We start from the raw sequence: 19,934 nt of genomic DNA on the forward strand, positions 1-19,934 counted from the left end.
CTATATTCCGACAGGCATTAATTTTAGGAAGTGAAAATGCATATTACTTTACAGTATACAATTAAATGCCCATTTTGCACTCAAGTCTTAAAACGCATCGAATCCAGGACAAACTCTCCAAATACCCTCAAAACGATCCCAGAATACACCACGCTACCCCATTGGTGTCTATGTTTTAAACAAAAAGTTACGTTACAGACTTTATTTCAGGGGCGATAAGAAAAATTCCTACCGTTTTGTGTTCTTTGCTATCTTACCAACCATTGCCTTTCTTGATGTCCTTATCGCCCCTTATTTATGCCGAAATATAGACGATGAAAAAAACGGCGTAATCTAATTATATTTTCCATAAGTGGCGTAATCTAATTATTTGTTCAATTAACACTCACATGCAAATAAGTTGAGAAAATCAAAACACGCAGGATGAAACTGGCGCTCACTGCATTAGACATCCTCATATAATATAGTATTCAAACCACAGGTCAAGCAAAGCAAAGCAAGTAATTTCTCAATAATCAGCTTGTTAATGTGCTTGTCTCCTACCATTTTCGGCGAAAAATGTTAATGTTGACTTGAAGTGTATGAGTATTGCGTAAGCCAGAGTTCCCGGATGTATCGATTGTGGTTCAGCATGGGGAAATTTGATATTGATATCGCTTTACAAACATGCGCCGTGCAAGTCGTACAAGCGAAATTATGTAAAAAGTCGGCTAGTTATGTATTCATTGCAGCATTATGTATCGGAAAATAGCACTTCCAGATCTGGAGGTTAGTACTCCTTTAAACGTATTGTGTGTAATGTCTACTAACGATAGTACTATGCGACCTGTAGGGAGTCTAAAACAGCTATCAGCCACCACAGTAGTTAGTTAGCCTCAATTCGACGACTATAGCATTGAACCCTCAGCCAAAACATGATTCACAATGAGTCATGTAACTGGATAATTCTGAGGAAGTGTCAGTCATTAATCGAAGATAGTGGATGTTATCTGAAACGCCTGGCGATTTAGAGAAGAAATCCAGGAATAGATAGGTTCTGAAAACAATACTCGATGCCAAATTGGCTTCAACTCATGAAGAAGTTGGACTTACCGCCCGCCCCAGCCGGCCATGTCACAGAGTTCGCCGCCCTCTTTTGTCTTTGATGATGTGCTGGCCAAGTGACGTCCGCACTTCCATTACTGGCGTACGACTCGGCAACAGATTTAGAGGCAGCACTGGTTTTCCCAGGTTCTGATGACTGGCATGCAAGAGCGATGTTAACGTTACTAAAAGGTTTGATCAACTCATACTTCCTTATAGGGATCAACTTAAAACTTCCCTACTGACAAAACTTGGTAAAAAAATAGCCTTCTTATGTCAAAAAGTAATTTACTGAGTACCCAAAATGTTTAAAACAATCGACATACAAGAGTTCCACGATCTCATACCTTCGTCGAATGATGTTAACCCTCTCGACTGACGACTTATACAGTTTTCCCATTGATTTTTTAATAAGCCTCATTTCTGGAAATAAGTTGATCATATTCTTCACCCAATAACAGTCTTATCTTAACAAAGAATGCTTTTCCAATATTTCTCATTAATTATGCAATTGGGGTTCTGATTTGAATAACTTATGCTGTAATTAGCTGTAAGTTGTCATTACCTGAGGACGAGAATTGATGTCACCAGTTACTTGCGCATTGTTGGTTTTTGCCTCCAGGGCGTCTAGCCGAGCGCTGAGCAGCGTCAAGTCGACCTCTCGTCGTGCCTTAATGACTGCCACTTCCTTCTCGAGGTCAGCGACTATCTTCTGGTAGTCAGAAATTGTGCTCTTCCGAATTGAGACTTCCTCTATGATCAAGTGTGTCCCCTGTTGGATAGCGAGGACGATGATGATCACGGACATACTCGCGGTCAAGAGTTGCACCAGCGAGGTGAAGGCGATGGGACCGGGGCCGGGGCCGCGACGATGGCTGAAATAACCATCGCTATCCATAGTGAGCTTCTCCGTGCTCATTTTCAACGTAAAATGAACGCTTTACCCACTAAAGAAGACTGTAGAGTGAGGGAAGTCTGTGGATAGCCCCGCGGAACTTTGACGCAGGTCTGGTTACCACAGGATTCTCCACACGTCTGATCTTTGCGCAGACCCGCAGGTCCGGTTGTTCGGGCCACATCATGAGGGTACAGGGCAGGGGATTCCCCATGGATCCCAACACATAGGACTATAACTATGTTGTATGGTTCAAACTACTTACTGTATCTGTATAGCCGGTATAACCGCCTTTCAGCGTAACAAACCAGCTTCGCAGGCACGCGGCGCGGCGGCAGCTGGCCACATTACACCGATCAACTTGTTGCACCTAACCATTGACCATCTAACTCTAGACGTTGTTTAAATCTATCTAATGACAATGCCCCTACTGTACTTGGTGATAGCGAGTTCCACTTTGCAATAGTTCTAGGAAAGAATGAATTCTTGAACACCTCAATCCTTGGTTAATAAGTCTGGCACTTGAAGGCATGGCTATTATTTCTTCTTCTCCTCTGGGCTGGTATTAGGTACTTTGTAATTGGGACGTCCACCACGTTCAAACTGTGCTGAAGGACTAAGGACACGGACATACAAGTGCTTTAGAAGTTCTCAGATTTTATTCACCAAGAAAATGTAAATCACACTATCAGCAAGTCCATTGCATAAATTAATGCAAAGATGAACAAATCAATAATCTACATCACCAACAGAACATTAACTTACAAGTACACCTGGAGTTTAGAACTTGGTATCAAGAATGAATCCTGTTTAAAAACACTGTACTGCACATGTGCTACTCGAGTTTCGGATATTTTATGATTTGGTTGTACGTGTAGTATATAAGAGGATGACACATTAAAAGTTGCAGATTAAGTTAATACACACCAAAATATCTAAACATCTTCTGGGATGGGAGGTTTGTTACTCACGCGAGGTCTCATGTACTTTTAATGTCTTGTAAAATATTTTTCTTTCATTGTAAAAGTGGCTGCGAGAACACGGCGGTCTGTCACTACGGCATTCTTTCCCATTGCTATGCGCGTTCTAAAAGGTATCGGGTTACAAGACGCTATTTTGGCCTGTTTTGGACTACCCGTAAAATATTTGAAAATACACAAATAATATTTAGGGGTAAATTTCGTCAAATTAAAATAAAATTATCGTCTTAACATCCTTTAAATGTTAGCTTTTTAAGTTAAATCAATGATTTTTTAAAATTTCGCTCAGAAAGACGATCATTTTCGGGTTTCCGAGCACATGTCATGTCACGTTTTTAGGCAAACATCGTTCAAACCTGGCTACGTATATTACCCCAGATCCCCGATTTTTATATTTTTCGCAGACTAGGAATAAGACAAAAAATCGTGTTTTAGGGATTTTTTAATTTCTGATTTTAAGTCTAGTTTTTGTCGACATTTAGGTGAAAAAATTGCATTTTTTGACATTTTTCTCACTAAATTACCCATAATTCAAAATCGAGGCCATTTTTCAAAAATCCCTAAAACACGATTTTCGGGACAACCGTTACAGTCATTTTGAGCCGTAAATGGGGTATGTTTGACTCTCCATGTTTCCAGGTTTGAACGAGTTTTGGAGACATGTCATATCGCCAGAAAGTGTGCATTGTGTTATTCATACTGGCGTAAAGAATCATTACAGTATTCAAGGTCACTCAAGGATACGACAGTAGCTTCGCTACATGTTACATACCCACCAAAAATAATAGCGGACATGTACTGTCCAGGATACTGTTTGTATCTATAGAAAAGTGTTGTTTTTTATCTGTTGCAATGCACGGAGGTAGAAAGGCTTGTTTTGCCGCTTTATAGTAAATGACCGCAGGTGACCCCGAAATAGAACGCGGGTTCGATTCGAATTCCCCAGATCGAACACGATCGAACACAGTTCGGGTTCTATGACATGTGGGAACTTTTCAGCCCAGATTTTACCACCGTGGAATATAAGTTGTACCTAACTTGAGTTAGCAGCCACTTAGTCCATGTCTTTTCATTTGTAATCATCTTTTTGATTCTGAATAAAAAAAAATATCTATTCAACTCCAACCACTATCTTTGCATATTTTGATCAATTGAGTTAGGCTCTAGGTACACTATTCAAGTACATTAAGAGGCGTTGTATCTCTTGCTACTTAATTCAAACAGTAAACAATGTAAGCCTTAAGAAACAAATCAAAATAGTTTAAAATCTATAAACCGCTATATTTGATTTTGGTACAATTTGTAAGACCTACAAGGAAACATAAACATCGACACCTCAGACTTACATTTTGTACTAGTGACCACATCTACTGATAATATATGTTGCCTAACAAGACCTTCCAAAAACAAAGAAAATAGATCCGTTATCTTAACTACACTATCTTATCTTAACTACACATGTTAAGGATGAAATGGAACACCAAATATGTAACTTGTGTGCAACACTGTTACGTGCTAACGTGATGTTTAAGTGAAACCTAATGCACTGGCTTATGTCTTTACGTAAGAGACTGACAATTATTAACAGTTAGACTCATGGATAGCAGATAAGTTTCCCCAGGGTGTAATAGCCTTCTTCGCGAGTACTAGCATCCCCGAACCTGAGCTGGGTGACCGGCAGGTCATCCTTGTGAGACAGGAACCCAGAATCCTCACGCCATGTCTGATCATTGGCATCACAGTTACATCTACGGGAGCATGTGCCTGTTGGGCAAAGTAATAAGGGCATGAAGTGGTTTTGCTTATGTTATGTTATGTTATGTTATGTTATGTTATGTTATGTTATGTTATGTTATGTTATGTTATGTTATGTTATGTTAATGTAGGTTACAGATAGCTTATCCTGTCAGGAAAAAGTGGTGTAGGTTTGGTCCCCCTAGCAGCTTGTTCTAGAACTGCAGGTTAGTTTCTGGTAAAAACTTTCAAAGCAAATTGGAACAACGTATTTTCATCATTTTTGGTGTGTAGGTACCTGAGAGAGAGAGTTGCACATAATTAAATGCAAATTATGCAAATTAGGGCTTAATTTGCATAATTAATGAGGAAACTTTATAATTACAGTGTTTTATACAATAGTACTGCTATACATGTAATCTATTTAATCTATGGCAGGCGGAACATCAACAGATGCCAATTATGCAAATGAAGACCTAATTTGCATAATTAATGTGAAAATTTTGTGACTCCTTATTGGTGAATGATGGGAATTTTATACATCCTGACATGTGTAAGTTAGTTAAAGGTTAGTACCACTATGCATATATTATGTTAATGTAGAGGTTTTTTGCATAATTAATGAGGACATGTTAAAATGAAGTATGATGGGCCTGCATGATGGGTATGACAAAGCAAGCCCATATTTCGTGGAGGTATGAGATCTCAGAACTCTTGTTTCAGATGGTGATCCTGGTGTGCCCTTGTACTGTTCGGGCTAAAATGGAATAAGTTTGTATGTTGCAGGTTGCTGATTTATAATTACCTGCTTGTCCACAGGCACATTTCCCGCTCCCAGGACTGGCACCTCCCCAGTAGTCAGCCTGGCGACCGTCCCAAGTCACCCACCAGGCGTAGTTCATGCTGCCACTCCAGATCACTGAACCATAGCATTCATACTGGAAAATGTGAATTTGTATAATTCTGAGCTAAATGTCACCATGGCGTTTGCAATATCACAGAGTAAGAATCATTATAGCAACATATAATGTCTTGAGTAAGGTATTGTATTATGTTTCAAATATATATATATATATATATATATATATATATATATATATATATATATATATATATATATATATATATATATATACTAAGCACATCTGCATCTCAGGCTCACGCATGGCATGTCTGAAATGTAATTATAAACAAAACGTACCTTGATGAGCTGTTTGCACAGAGATGACCGGTCCACCACAGCTCTCACTTGCTCCATGCTGTTCCAGTATGTCACATCCTTGGAGTAGCTGCCTGGATCCTCAACCCCATCCACATGTGTCCGTGCCTCACTGTCGTGTCCAATCAGCGTAATTGCTGAAATTGTTATAAAGTGTTCAAATATCAGACTGTGCAGTTTTTGGTGAATCTTATCTATTTAGCCTGTGTGAACATTATCATTACGGTTAGAAGCCTAAAATTTACAAGGTCAATTACCTTAAGTTTAATGTTTCTATCTCCATGAAAAATGGAGGTATGGTTTTTGGCGCGTCTGTGTGTCTGTGTGTTTGTGTTTCTGCACATTTGTAGTCAGTATAACTTCATAACGCCTTTATGGACTGTGATGATATTTGGTATTCTGGTAAGTCTTAGGAAGACAAAGGTCAAGGTCAAATATGGGCCTCCTGGTAGATGACCTTGGTACTGCAGCAGAACTTCCGGTTTTTGTATCTTTTGTCCTGAACATGCTATGGTCTTGTTACCTCCATGAAAAATGGAGGTATTGTTTTTGGCGTGTCTGTGTGTGTCTGTGTGTGTCTGTGTGTGTGTGTGTGTGTGTGTGTTTCCGCACATTTGTAGTCAGCATAACTTCATACTTGGGACATCTGTAAGATAATCAAAAGTTAACATCACGATGCATATATTATTTTAATGCTGAGGTCATTTTCATAATTAAAGAAGAAATTTACATTTACATATCAAGCCCATATTTCATGGAGGTATTTAAACTGTGAGTTGACTGTCAGCGCAATCTTTGAAGTTTTCTAACCTTTTTGTCCCTCCAGGTCGCACTGAACAACCATCGGCAGGACCCCGCGTCCTGGTCCGTCTGGGTCGATCACGTAGAACGCCTGGTTATCAAACCCACTTCTTCCTGCTACTTCAGTGCAGCTAGACGGTAGATTGCATGTATCTGTTTTGGAAAACCAAGAAAAAGAATACAGCTTTTGGTTCGTGCATTTATTGTGATATCATTATTTTTTATATTCCAACATATAACCACAAGACGTGGTGACGGCAAACTCAAGTTTTTTTATCAACTTAATGCCGCCACCAACACGGGGGATAATACAATACTCATGTTTCACCTGAGTGAAGTGAGGAAAGTCGTGTAAAGTGCCTTTCCCAAGGGCACAAGATCGGTAGCTTGTCAGGCTCGAACCCAGGACCTCTTGGTTCCAAGGCGAGCACTCTGCCTCTCCAGTGTGGGTAAAATATGCGGATGTCTCCATCAATATTTCAGAGTTAGTGGTGAAATTGTCAAAGATGCAATATACAAAACATACGTTACCTCCTGAGCAAGGCGTGGGCGTGGTCTCGGTTGTATTCTCCAGGTCTGACACCCTCTGTTCGAGATCCTCACACTTCCTTTGTAGTTCATCTAGTTCTGGGGCTTTTGGGAAAATGTACCTATTAGTACCTGTTAGATTAGTAAAAGCATTTTGAAGAAAACTTTGAATTTGGAATCTTATACTCATATCAGCATACATATACAATAGTCATTATTAACAATTAACAATAAATGAGCATTTATTTTTTTAAATTTTGACTCATAGCTCTCTCTCGATACATCAAATTATTACAATTTTGTGTGAATAACAAAAATGTGAACCGACCAGAAGATGTATATAGCTAGACACTAGGCACCAGGTCCTCATATCCTACACCATTATTTTATGTCTCTTCCAAACTTGTTATGCAAGATTTGAAACTCACGTCGATTTCACTCGAGAGAGCCTCTCTGTTCAAAATTCAAGTATAGGTTATTTGTATATTCATATAGTCGTACCTTTTGTTCCACAAGGACAGTCCCGGCCCGGCATGCCGTCCCGACCGTCTCTCCCGGGCGGACCCTGTAAACAGGCTGAGGAGGAACAAGAGTACATTTCAATACACCAAAAACAGTTAAGCAACTGGATATGATTTTGGAAGTTGCTCGAGTAATTTTTTTTTCTTTCTAACCTTCACCGGCGAGTCAATTTCAATAGTACGGATAAAAGTACAAAGACATGCAAAAGACAGGGCATGGGATGTTGACACACCAAACGCATAATTTGGAAAGTGGAAAATGTCAAAATATGGGCATCTAAATTCCACCTGCATAGGCATCTTTATCCCAACTATTAAACGTATCACTAATGTCTACTAACGATAGTACTATGCGACCTGTAGGGAGTCTAAAACAGCTATCAGCCACCACAAGAGTTAGTTAGCCTCAATTTGACGACTATAGCATTGAACCCTCAGCCAAAACATGATTCACAATGAATCATGTAACTGGATAATTATGAGGAAGTGTCAGTCATTAATCGAAGATAGTGGATGCTACCTGAAACGCCTGGCGATTTAGGAAAGAAATCCAGGAATAGATAGGTTCTGAAAACAATAATCGATGCCAACTTGGCTTCAACTCATGAAGAAGTTGGACTTACCGCCCGCCCCAGCCGGCCATGTCACAGAGTTCGCCGCCCTCTTTTGTCTTTGATGATGTGCAGGGACGTCCGCACTCTCAGTACTGGCGTACGACTCGGCAACAGATTTAGAGGCATCACTGGTTTTGTCAGGTTCCGCCTGGCATGCGCGAATAATGTCAACGTTACTAATTGTTTATTTTGATTCTTTTTTTATTTTTATTTGCACGTATATACATTAATAACAATACAGTAAGTGAATATACTAATCGAACGAAACAGAATATAGAATAATTAACCTAAAAATAATGGATATGAAAAAATACGAAAAAAGACTAAGGGCTTATTCTAGTCCTCCCCCATTTCAATTAAAAGCATAACAATAATAATAACAACTAGAAAGGCCGACATTTGCTTGGGAGCAAATACAGCATATTTCAGTCCATCTCCCTCCCACGCAAAAGTGGACTATTCCAAACTTACCCCAGTGCAAAACTGGCAAAGGTTCTCAAATAAATGAATTAAATAGTAGCTATATGAGAACAAAGATGCAACAACAAGTACTTTGAATCTCGAAAGCTTTACTAATCTTAGTACAGGTATGCAAAAACCAACAATGATGAGATTTGATACATTTTGAAGGTCTTAGGCACATAAAATTGAATTTGTGGGTCATTACGCACCACTTAGGTGCAATGTGACCTCAGGTAACCTGCAATGGAACACGTGTTCCATGGATGGAACCGGCCATTCTTTAGATAGAACATGGAACGGGTATAGCACTTTTGGCAATTTTTTTGCTGAAAATAGCCATTAAAGTCCCCCAAATGAGTCATTTGGAAGTGGTGTATGCCAAATACATGACTGCTATTCTGTAGACACACGTTTAAGGTACCCTTATACCGAATGTCATATCATTTGGTTGTAATACCAGGGCTCAGGATCCAAAAATCCATTTTTTCTCGAAAAATGCCCCAAAAAACCTTCATAAAAATTTGTCAAAGGCATGTTTCAAAAAAATGAAAAAAACGTCTTGGGGTATTTGCCCACTCTACCTCCATGCCAAATTTCAGGTCATTTGGCTGAATGATGGCGGAGTTGAATCCCTTTGACTGTTTGGCAGGAGGAGGAGAAGGAGGAGGAGAAGGAGAAACATGAGAGAACACAATATATTTCATCCATACCATGGTATGGACTGAAATATAATGATAATAACAATAGAGAACATATGAAACATAACAGTAAGTAAGTAAGTAAAATTAGTTCATACTTCCTTGTAGAAATCAACTTAAAACTTCCTGTTGACAAAAATTGGTAATGGAATATCCTTCTTATATCAAAAATCATTTATTGAATACTCACAATTCATCAAAGAATTGACAAGAGTTCTACGACCTTATTCAGAAGGATGAACCCAGTGTGGAACAGTGGGGAGATATCCAGAGTGCTGAAAACCAAGCTGCTACAGTCAGTAGTAATACCAACTGCACTCTATGCATGTGAAACATGGAAGATAACAACAAAAATGCGGAACAAGCTGGATGCCTTCCAACAACGATGCCTCCGTAAAATTCTACACATAACATACAGAGACAGGATCACCAACAAGGAAGTATACCACAGAACTGGTACAAAACCACTCAGCATCAACATCACCGAGAGGAGGATGAGGTATGCTGGACATGTCCTCAGGATGACCTCAGCCCGCCACGCCAAGACATCTATGTTCTGGAAACCAGAGGGCAAGCGGAAAAGAGGGAGACCCAAACTAACATGACGACGTACCCTTCAAAAAGATCTGGAAAGTAGGGGGATATCACTGAAGGATGCCGAGACTCTCGCCAACGACAGAGCAGAGTGGAGAAGACTTGCTGCCCAATGTGCCTTGCACGGGAGGAACTAAGTCTAAGTAAGTAAGTCTACGACCTCATACCTTCACCGATTCATGTGAACTTTTCCTACTGACGATTTATTTCATTTCATTCATTTTTATTTATTTACCCAGGGTAAACATGTCGCCGCAAGGGCGTTTTTCAATGTTCCCTGCGGACATATACATTTACAAAATATACTTATTAGCTTAAAATAACAAACAGGAAAACAAAGGTACAATTAGCTTAATTGCAAAGATAACATATTGGTAAAGTGCTTCAAAATCATACGGTAAACTAATAACTTATATGAAACAAGCGAATAAAATGCAACAAATGAAATAAATAAAGAAGGTAATGGAAATGCCATGAATAAGTTTATCACATTCACCACCCAATAAGTCTTCTCTTCTGTCAAAGAAGGTTTTTCTAACATTTCCTCATAAATTATGCAAATGAGGTTCTGATTAGAATAAATTGTGTTTGGTAATAATGTTCAACTTTACTTCTTCCTGAGCACAAGAACTATCTACCATGCAAAACTGGTGACCCAACTATGTCCAGATCACGGATTATCAAAACCTGCAGTACCAAGGACATGCGCCGGGGGGAGGGGCGTCCTGTAATCATTTCGAGGTTTCATCAAAACTAACCACCGAATAAGTTTAATAACAATCCACCCTAAGTTTTTTTTTAGTTATCGTGCTAAACCTGACACATGTATTACATACATAGTATTACATGCAAAAACACTAGGGAAAACAATATCCTTGCTGAACGTAATAATATGACTGGCATAAAATATTGAGCTGTAAGTTGTCATTACCTGAGGACGAGAATTGACGTCACCAGTTACTTGCGCATTGTTGGTTTTTGCCTCCAGGGCTTCGAGCCGAGCGCTGAGCAGCGTCAAGTCGACCTCTCGTCGTGCCTTCATGACTGCCACTTCCTTCTCGAGGTCAGCGACTATCTTCTGGTAGTGTGTCCCCTGTTGGATAGCGAGGACGATGATGATCACGGACATACTCGCGGTCAAGAGTTGCACCAGCGAGGTGAAGGCGATGGGACCGGGGCCGGGGCCGCGACGACGGCTGAAATAACCATCGCTATCCATAGTGAGCTTCTCCGTGCTCATTTTCAACGTAAAATGAACGCTTTACCCACTAAAAAGAAGATAGAGTGAGGGAAGTCTGTGGATGGTCCCGCGGAACTTTGACGCAGGTCTGGTTACCACAGGATTCTCCAAAGTTCTGATCTTTGCGCAGACCCGCAGGTCCGGTTGTTCGGGCCCGATCATGAGGGTACAGGGCAGGGGATTCCCCATGACTTGTACCTAACTTTGTTGTAGTCATCATTCAGCGTTTTGATTGGCTCCGAGCAGACAACAAGGTCAGACTCCATTGTGATGTCACCACGAAGTAAGTGTTTCTGTGACCAGGGCAGGGCGTTCCGAGAAAAGTACACCTCATCTGCAATTAGGTGACGTGTTAAACGAGCAAAATCCGCACAAAACATCTACAAGCTGATATACATCTGTGAGAAATAAGCCATTTAAGAAAACGGTCTAAAATCAACAACACTGTCTGTGGCAATGTTACATGTTTAATAAATATTCACACTTTATAGCTCCATATAAAGTAGGTTGAAGACTGGTGAGACGTCACATGATGAGGTTGGTGGACGTACACCAGACAGTGTTAGACAAACCATGTGACCTTGCTGAACGATAAGACTGGAAAAACACGTACAGTTTTCCTTCAGATACATGCCATTTATGTACTCAAAATTTCTTTACATCTGATTCAATATTGAAGGTGGGATAAATTGGCAGAAATCTGCATCATCTGGATAATGTGCAAAATCTAGCACGATCTGTTTTGTTCTGAAACTACTGATGCGTGACAAACCAGAATTCGGTTGACCAGATTTCTAGCCGTGGGGTATGGTGGTGGTCTGGGGGCGGATAGGGCAACCGACAATTCACACCATGTATGTGTCATGCAGGAGATTAGATAATCTCGTGTGATCATAAAAACACGGATTTAAAAAAACAAACAATTGAATTTAGTCAAATAGAGGGCATAATTGGCCTGTGTGGTCAGTTGGTAAGCCGGTGTGTCAACTGTCGTCACTGTAGAGTTTAATTACAATTAACCCTCCCACGGACTGACAGTGTTTTCAGAAGTGTTTGTCCGTTTATTTGTTTGTTTGTTTGTCTGACTGTTTGTGAACAGCATAACTCAAGCTTTGTATGCATTGTCACATGCATGAAACTTGGTAGGTACGTAGGTCTTGATGAGACCTAGAAATAATTAGATTTGGGCCCCCTGGCGGCTTTTGTCGGTACTGCATGCAATAGATCTTCTGGTTTTGATATCTCACGATCTGGAAATGCTAGGGTCGCGAATTCTGGATGGTAGAAAGCTCTTGGGCTAGTAAAGAAATGGCATGAGTTTGGGCCCCCTATCGTCTTTTTTGGAACTGCAGGAGTTTCTTGAAAAATCTTCGGAGGGGGATTACTCAAGAACCGGTTGACGGATTGTCGTGATTTTTGCCATGTACATTTGTAGGTAGCTGAAGTGATGCATATAGATATTTCAGAAACATACTACTAGTTTAAAAATGGGATAACACCCCTTCTATAGCTACCTCAATCGCTTTTTTTTGCGTCTTGACACTAGAAACTTGACCACTGTCTTGATTGCGCAATTTATTACCTCATTTTAAGCAAAATTTGTGGCGTCGTTGTTGCGAAAATGTCAACGGAAAAACTTCTTATTGTATATTTGTACGCCATTTACATGCGTTCAATGATGCAGAAATTATCCTGACAATATGCTTTTACAGATTGTCTTATATTTAGATAGCGTATTAGTAACTGGGGTTTGAAACGAATCAAATATTCTTTTTCTTTTTTTTTTCATGTAAAAGAATTCCAACCCAACAAACTAAGAATAGGGGTGAACCAGTGTGCTTTCTGCCGAATTTTCTAACCATAGTGAAGCCGCACTGTTTGATATTTAAAAACACATAACTATGCTTCACCCAAATTGAGTATGACAAGATAGATGGTTTAACTTTGAGTTTCCTTAGTATTCTCTCACATATTTGAATATTTAGATCAGAATAACATTTAGACTGTGGTAATGGGTTGACCAATTTCTAGTTTGGACTGTTTCTTTAAACAATAGACGTAATTATATAAGATTTCTTGTGTACATTTATGCATTGCATACGCTGGAGTAAAATACATGTAGTTTATTTAGAAACATCGATATTTGTTTTGTTTTTTTCAGTTCAGTTCACAACTTACAAATTATTATCCATGAGTAATCCAAGTCAACAATGTTGCTTAGAAACAAGAGAACGTGGAAAAACAAGGTCGAGTTGTTTATGAAATGAGACTTGCAATGTTTAAAAACTTTAAAATGGTGCAGATTTAACAATAGCAAACATATACAAGTTTGCGATAGATGTGAATGTTTTCTTAAAGGCACCAACGGTATTTCAGTGCAGTAAGGCTTTCAAAGTCAATTTCCTGGCTTTTACAGTAGTAAGGCCACAGCAAGTAAATTTTATGGATGACATCCTCCGCAGATTCCAAATCTAACGCGAGCGGGCGAAAAAAAAACAAGGCAGGCCAAAAAAACAAGGTTCCTACATTTTTAAATTTTGACTCAATCATTGTACAAATGGTTTTGAGTCAGTAGGAACATTACATATACACAGCCAGCATCACATATCACTGCATCAAAGTAAGAAACAAAACATTAAATCAGAGTCTTTTCTTGTGTCCTCTCTGACATCTTTGCCCATTTTCGGCATGGTGACCACTGTCAGAAGGCAAAAAAAAAAATTCTTGTTTTTTTTTCCAAAATCAGGCGAAAATTAATGCGCGTGCTGATGTCATCGATAAAAGTTACTTGCTGTGGCCTAAGTTGAATCAATCCTATCTCATAGCATACTGATATCTGTGAGGCAAAGATGCGATGTCGATGCGTTGTAGGCTAGTTGCAGCTGTTTGACTGGTGGTACCAAAATATAAAGGAACCCCTTCGTAACTTATTTTTGGGATATTTCAAACGCTTCAAGTATGAAACAATGACGACAATTTGTCAAAAAAGGTATCAAATATCAATATTTGACAGATTTCCTAATTTTGAATATTTTGTTTTGTTTCGCCACCCAGAAATTGCATTGGATGCCTTAAGACGGATGTGAAACTTATTTTTCTTAAACTTGCTCCTGAACAAAACGAGTACAACAGCTATAATCTATGACATTAACGTAAATTATCTTATAGCCAGAAGGCGTCGACCAATCCGAAGGCTGCATTTGCCATTGGTTATCAGGCCGTAACCGGACCACTTTTTGGACCGTACCATTATACAGGGGACAGGGCACTAACAGTAGTCCCCTGTAGTAGTAGACTTGTAGTATTGACCAGGGATTATCTCACCATATACACCTCGGGGCGGGGCATTAACCCTTTATTAGTAACCGGTTTCTTTGATCAAGGTGTACAGTCGACGCCAAAAATTTGGAGGTACGTAATTTACCTTACAAAAATACAGTCACTGATCGAAGAATTTCTACTAACTGATCACTCTACGTGACTGATGAACCTCTTCAAGAATACCAATATAGTTTTTACATCAGGGCCATATTGACAATCAGCCCAGAGACGGGAGACGTTACAATCTCTACCTGCTACATTTGACTCGTTGCTTGTCGAGTCAATCGTCAGAGTATATATATATCGACAAAGCCTGCTCCTACAGTCCAACATTCTTCGTGTTAGCAATTGCATTTTCAAGATTTTCACAATACATACATATAAATATACATTGTATATTTTTGTGTTAGTATTCAATATATGTTTTAATTGTTAGTTTTAATGTTGAAATTGTAACTGTTATTTTTAAGTATGTCAATGTATAATGATATTGATTTTATTTATTAACTAGTAATTTTAGTGTGTTATGCCAGATATGTCATAAATCAAAATTGTACAGCAAGACACAATTTAGCCGATGGCTACAAGGATTTGTTTTTACAAATAAACCATTTGATTGATTGATTTATTTATTGATTGATTGATTGATTGATAAATGATTTATTTGCAAATTGACATAAAACTAAAACAACATTGCAGCCTAATAATGCAATGTAAAAAAAGGCTGAATTACGTAGTTTTAGGGAACACACAATTGTACAAAATATCATTAATATTTACAAACATAACCAAACTAAATAACAATAATATATACAATTGGTAGTCGGATGATTACACAGTAGACGAAGAACTGTTTAAGAGTTTTGACAGGTATGGAATAGCACTGTTCCTGTACCTTACAGATCTTATAGATGGTAGGCTAAGCTGGAAACCCCCTTTTAAGTCCCTATTATGTACTTCATTGCGGGTGTGGGGTAGCCAGGGTCTAAACGTTGGTGAATTCAACAGAGATTTTGCAAATTTAAGACACAATGATTCCCTTCTGGCTTTTAGAGTGTAGATGTTAAAAGTAGAGAATGCATTCGTATAGGAAGTGTACTTATTTCCAAGAATGATTCTGAGGGCACGTTTCTGTGAGGGCGTAATTATTACATCGTAATACTAGTCAGGGTGTCTTTCCTCTACGGCCTCAGCCAGATCCCTGCGGCCACACTTCTTGAGCGCCTCCGCCAGTGTCCTGGTCTGGACGCCCGGCCCTTTGTCTCGAGTTCGCGTGAACCACAGGACCAGCATGGCATACACGGCCTCCGCCTCGTTCCCAGGGTGGTCGGCTAAACATCGGTCGACCTCCGCCTTCTTGATGGCGAGGTGCGTGCCCAAGCGCCGCCATTCGTTTTCCAACTGATCTGCAAGTCTCATCAAGAAGGCATCGTCGACTGAAAAGAGGAAAGTGTACCATATTAGGCAAAACGCTTTTCTGTAGTATATATAGTACAATAACTCTTCATATAAAAAAATTAAGATTTAAAAAAAAAATTTCTGACTAGAAAGGCCAATACTTGCTTTGGAGCAAATACAGCGATGGGTTCACCACATTTTACGACATGGCAGGGAAAGAATGAGAAACACAAGGGAAAACAATGATTTACATTGATATAACTATAATATGAAGTAACATACAACTAAAACAACAGTTGGATAGCTATTCCCTACTTTATTGGTTAGGATTTTTAATTGCATAATGCAAACTGTTGATTTTCAAAATAAATAAAAAAACGTTCATGCCCCGCATTCCAATGCTGGAGCAGAAAAGCTTGAAATACCTACCAAAACACTTGAATAAAGACATACTGTTAGTATGGAAATGCTCTGTGCAGGTGTTAATCAAGTTAAATCCCAACAGCCAATCAGCAAGAAATGCTCTGTGCAGGTGGAAATGCTCTGTGCAGGTGTTAATCAAGTTAAATCCCAACAGCCAATCAGCAAGAGGTATAGAGGAAAGCTGCATGCCTATTGGTTGATGCCCTGCATTCCATTGTGATGTCTCATGCCCAGACGTGGTAAACACGGCACACTAACACAGTAATACATTTGCTATAACACAGCCAAAAAACTCAAATAAAACCATTCTAAAAGTCTCTATCACAAAAATTTAAAAAACGCCTAGGGGTATTTGCCCACTGTACCTCCATACCAAATTTCAGGACCTTAGGCCCTAAAATGAAGAAGCTGAATCCATTTAAAAAATGGCAGGAGGAGAAGGAGGAGAAGAAGAAGAAACATCAGAAAAAGCAATATGGGTTCACCACCACTTCGTGGTGTGGTGAACCCATAAATATATTCCGCGTGACGTTTGAATGAAACGGAATTGATATTGTTGTCTTTTCAAATTCAAGTTATAATCTTTATAATATGTACTTGTATATAGTGCTGCGTCCATCGACGTTTCAAAGTCCTTGGGTCACACAGCTATTATAATGTCCTAAAGCAGGGGCAAGACCGTGCAGTTTTGTGTTTTGCCGCTAGTGGTCTCTTCCAGAACAAAACATCTACCCCATTTGTCTGAATTTCTGTGAAGATCCGGCCGGATTTGCTTAACCTATAAACCTTGTGCCTTTGTTTAGCAGTTAGATCAATCCGAAAGAGCGACACAAAAATAGTTTTGCTAACCGAAGACAGACTTTCACCTATCGTAACTACTGTAACTGACACCAACTTTCACTTGTGATCAAGCGTTTAACAACATGGTTCCGATTCCATGGATACAAACGTATTCTTTACTTTTAGATCGCGATTGAACCTGGCTGGCCATGTAAAATCTTGTCGGGAATCTTTCAGCAAACAAACAAACAAACAAACAAACAGACAGACAGACAGACAGACAGACAAAAAAACAGCATCTAGAACGACTAGTCGAAGTCAATCTTTGTCCAGTTGCGTCAAGATTTTAATGGAGTGAAAGATTATTGCAAATACTTGCCCGAGGGCTAATTGCAGTTACAAACAACATAAGAAAGAAAATACAGTGGTACGTCTAGCATTATAGTATATTCTACAACATACATGGTACTAGTTTTACTGGGTTTGACTTCTTCTTTTTAGGCAATGGAAGACGAATTTACCCACTTCTTCTATAATGTCTATAATATGTGGGTTCTTTGATTTTAGCAGTAAAATTGTCTTTTTCTTTTTGTGGTAGGGAATGGTGGGGAGGTAAGGGAGCATTTTGGACGCGGTGGTAAATAATTTAATACCTCGTCTACGTGCGCAGGCACACATCAGAAACGGGTCAACAGTGACGGGGAATGACTCTGCATAGCTTCAGTGTAGCATAGCAGTAACTGTCTCAGTTCACACACACACGTAAAGAAGTTACCCCTAACCCCTCTAGTACTGTTTTGACTTGTTTATAATATTGACGAGACTCATTTCGTACAGCTGAATGAAATCTACATCGTAGCAAAACTATGCTGAAGGGAACTGTCGTCTGATATCTAATTTCTACATGTCTATAGTAACTATATGGTTACCTTATGCATGATAATTCATATACATGTACTGCATTATTGGCACTAATAAGCAATGTGTTGTTGGGGCGATTGATGTAAAAACATTCCAGGCACCACATCTACAGCAAGAGCAAATTCAATAAATGTCCTTGGTATAAAATGTCAATTTAACATGAAACATACCAGATGTAATACGACGTGAGAGAGAACGAAGATCATGGTTTACGACAACGTCATATTTAGTCGTAGGACGTCGTACGATTTTTAAAGCCGTACAATTTTCAAACAGACTGGGACAGAACCAACAGCCGACAGGGATCTACGATCAAATAAGACTAAGCTTTTTTTAACAAGACGGCTGAATTTTGGAGGCACAACTATCGCAAGACGGCCCCCAAGTTTGTGATTGTACGATCATAATTACGACCAATGTGGTCAGGTCCTTATGTCAGGTAAAGGAAGAGACAAAACTTACCCTGTGGCTTCAGTTCATTGTCCGGCTCCATGACCAACAAAACCTAAGGTATGGCGCGTAGTGGTTCACCAAAACAACTACGGCGTGTGACAACAATCTGTTGTAGTCTCCCCGCCAAACTTTCTTATCACAGTATCCTTCTGTTTATATTCTAAAAACAAAACTCCTGATAAAAACAATACTAGCGTAGTTCAGCAGCTCACGATCAAGATCCGGTGTGATCTGTCCCTTGTGCTCAGTAATAGATTTGCAGTATTTAAGTGGATGTCCCTATCGACCGGCAACCACACACCTGCTAAGAACGCGAGGGGATCTTTTCAAGTCAACATAGCCACGAACGGCGCTCAACTCGCAGTCAACAAAAGACCGCCGTGTTGTACAAATAGCGCGGTAGGCCCGATCCCTGGCAGCTAATCACGGCTCAAGTTTCTTGGACAAATAGTCTTCAAACGACAATTCAGGGAACGAGTCATTGATCCGGGCGGTCCTGTTGGAGAGACTTTCACCTGGGTTATTTTGGCAACTCCACAGGTAGGGTGACACCAGGGGTGCATCTGTGACCTCGGTCAAGGCCCGATCACACATAGCAGAATATGGCGCCCTGAACACTGCTGAACTCCGTATCCATCGTTAGCAGTAGGTCGAAGGTCAGCTGTGGTTGGTTGGTGTTCGGCTACTGCAGCTACGCTAGTCAAATGTTTCAAACTGTTCAAAACAATCGGGTGCGGTTCGGACACGGTTGGCTAGTTTTCGGAAGTAGTGCTGCAAATATTGGGGCATGGGCATTATATAATGCCCTTTGTCGTGGCGAGTTCGGGGGTCAAATTTGTCTACAATTTAACTCAATTGTATTTGTATAGCATGACGGGCCTCGGCTTTGTTGACTTCTAATTGGCACTTAAGTACATGTACATGTAGAACATTTCTTTTCGTTCTTAATAAACAACTTTTTAATGCAAAATCAACTCTAGAGGCAGGTCATGAGATACCACAATGCTATGAATACAAAATTACTAGTAACCAAGTCTGCACAATTTCATGATTGTTAACCAAAGAAATTGACCAGCATAATCGAGTACCTGAATGGCAGCTCCCATTTAGACCCTAATTGGTATCTAAGGCCACAGCAAGTAAATTTTATGGATGACATCCTCCGCAGATTCCAAATCTAATGCGAGCGGGCAAAAAAAAAAAACAAGGCGGGCCGAAAAAAAACAAGGTTCCTACAATTTTAAATTTTGACTCAATCATGGTACAAAT

General features: G+C 39.6%; 3 protein-coding genes across 3 annotated transcripts in view; all 3 read right to left on the reverse strand.

Annotated features, from left to right (window-relative positions):
• Positions 1–2,002, reverse strand: part of LOC109463735 — a 6,852-nt gene extending 4,850 nt beyond the window's left edge. The window contains exons 1-3 of the mRNA XM_019760583.1: positions 1,847–2,002; positions 1,649–1,801; positions 1,093–1,240 (exon numbers count right to left, since the gene is read on the reverse strand). Coding sequence (XP_019616142.1) covers positions 1,093–1,240; positions 1,649–1,801; positions 1,847–2,002 — 457 coding nt within the window. The remainder of the gene's footprint in view (positions 1–1,092; positions 1,241–1,648; positions 1,802–1,846) is intronic.
• Positions 2,003–4,011: 2,009 nt separating this feature from the next.
• On the reverse strand, positions 4,012–12,181 carry LOC109463801. Its single transcript, XM_019760669.1, has 9 exons — positions 12,142–12,181; positions 11,061–11,703; positions 8,385–8,523; positions 7,742–7,816; positions 7,244–7,345; positions 6,722–6,865; positions 5,894–6,048; positions 5,498–5,630; positions 4,012–4,722 (listed from the first exon to the last, which is right to left on the reverse strand). The coding sequence occupies exons 2-9, from the start codon at positions 11,367–11,369 to the stop codon at positions 4,553–4,555; spliced, it is 1,227 nt and encodes a 408-aa protein (XP_019616228.1). The 5' UTR covers positions 11,370–11,703; positions 12,142–12,181; the 3' UTR covers positions 4,012–4,552.
• A 3,238-nt stretch (positions 12,182–15,419) lies between these two features.
• LOC109463832 lies at positions 15,420–19,056 on the reverse strand. Its single transcript, XM_019760710.1, has 2 exons — positions 18,675–19,056; positions 15,420–16,126 (listed from the first exon to the last, which is right to left on the reverse strand). Exons 1-2 carry the CDS (start codon positions 18,703–18,705, stop codon positions 15,852–15,854), a joined length of 306 nt encoding a protein of 101 aa, XP_019616269.1. The 5' UTR covers positions 18,706–19,056; the 3' UTR covers positions 15,420–15,851.
• Between the last annotated feature and the right edge of the window lie 878 nt (positions 19,057–19,934).

This window comes from Branchiostoma belcheri, unplaced genomic scaffold (genome assembly GCF_001625305.1).
Source record: "Branchiostoma belcheri isolate BF01 breed outbred unplaced genomic scaffold, Haploidv18h27 scaffold13, whole genome shotgun sequence".
NCBI lineage: Eukaryota > Metazoa > Chordata > Leptocardii > Amphioxiformes > Branchiostomatidae > Branchiostoma > Branchiostoma belcheri.

Excerpts from the sequence above, each read along its gene's own strand:
- LOC109463832 (XM_019760710.1), bottom strand. The coding sequence starts at position 18,705 with ATGGAGCCGGACAATGAACTGAAGCCACAGG. Across the intron at positions 16,127-18,674 it reads CAATGAACTGAAGCCACAGG|TCGACGATGCCTTCTTGATG; the intron begins GTAAGTTTTGTC and ends TCCTCTTTTCAG.
- LOC109463801 (XM_019760669.1), bottom strand. The coding sequence starts at position 11,369 with ATGAGCACGGAGAAGCTCACTATGGATAGCGATGGTTATTTCAGCCGT. Across the intron at positions 7,817-8,384 it reads ATGGCCGGCTGGGGCGGGCG|CCTGTTTACAGGGTCCGCCC; the intron begins GTAAGTCCAACT and ends GTTCCTCCTCAG. Across the intron at positions 6,049-6,721 it reads CGACCTGGAGGGACAAAAAG|CAATTACGCTGATTGGACAC; the intron begins GTTAGAAAACTT and ends TAACAATTTCAG.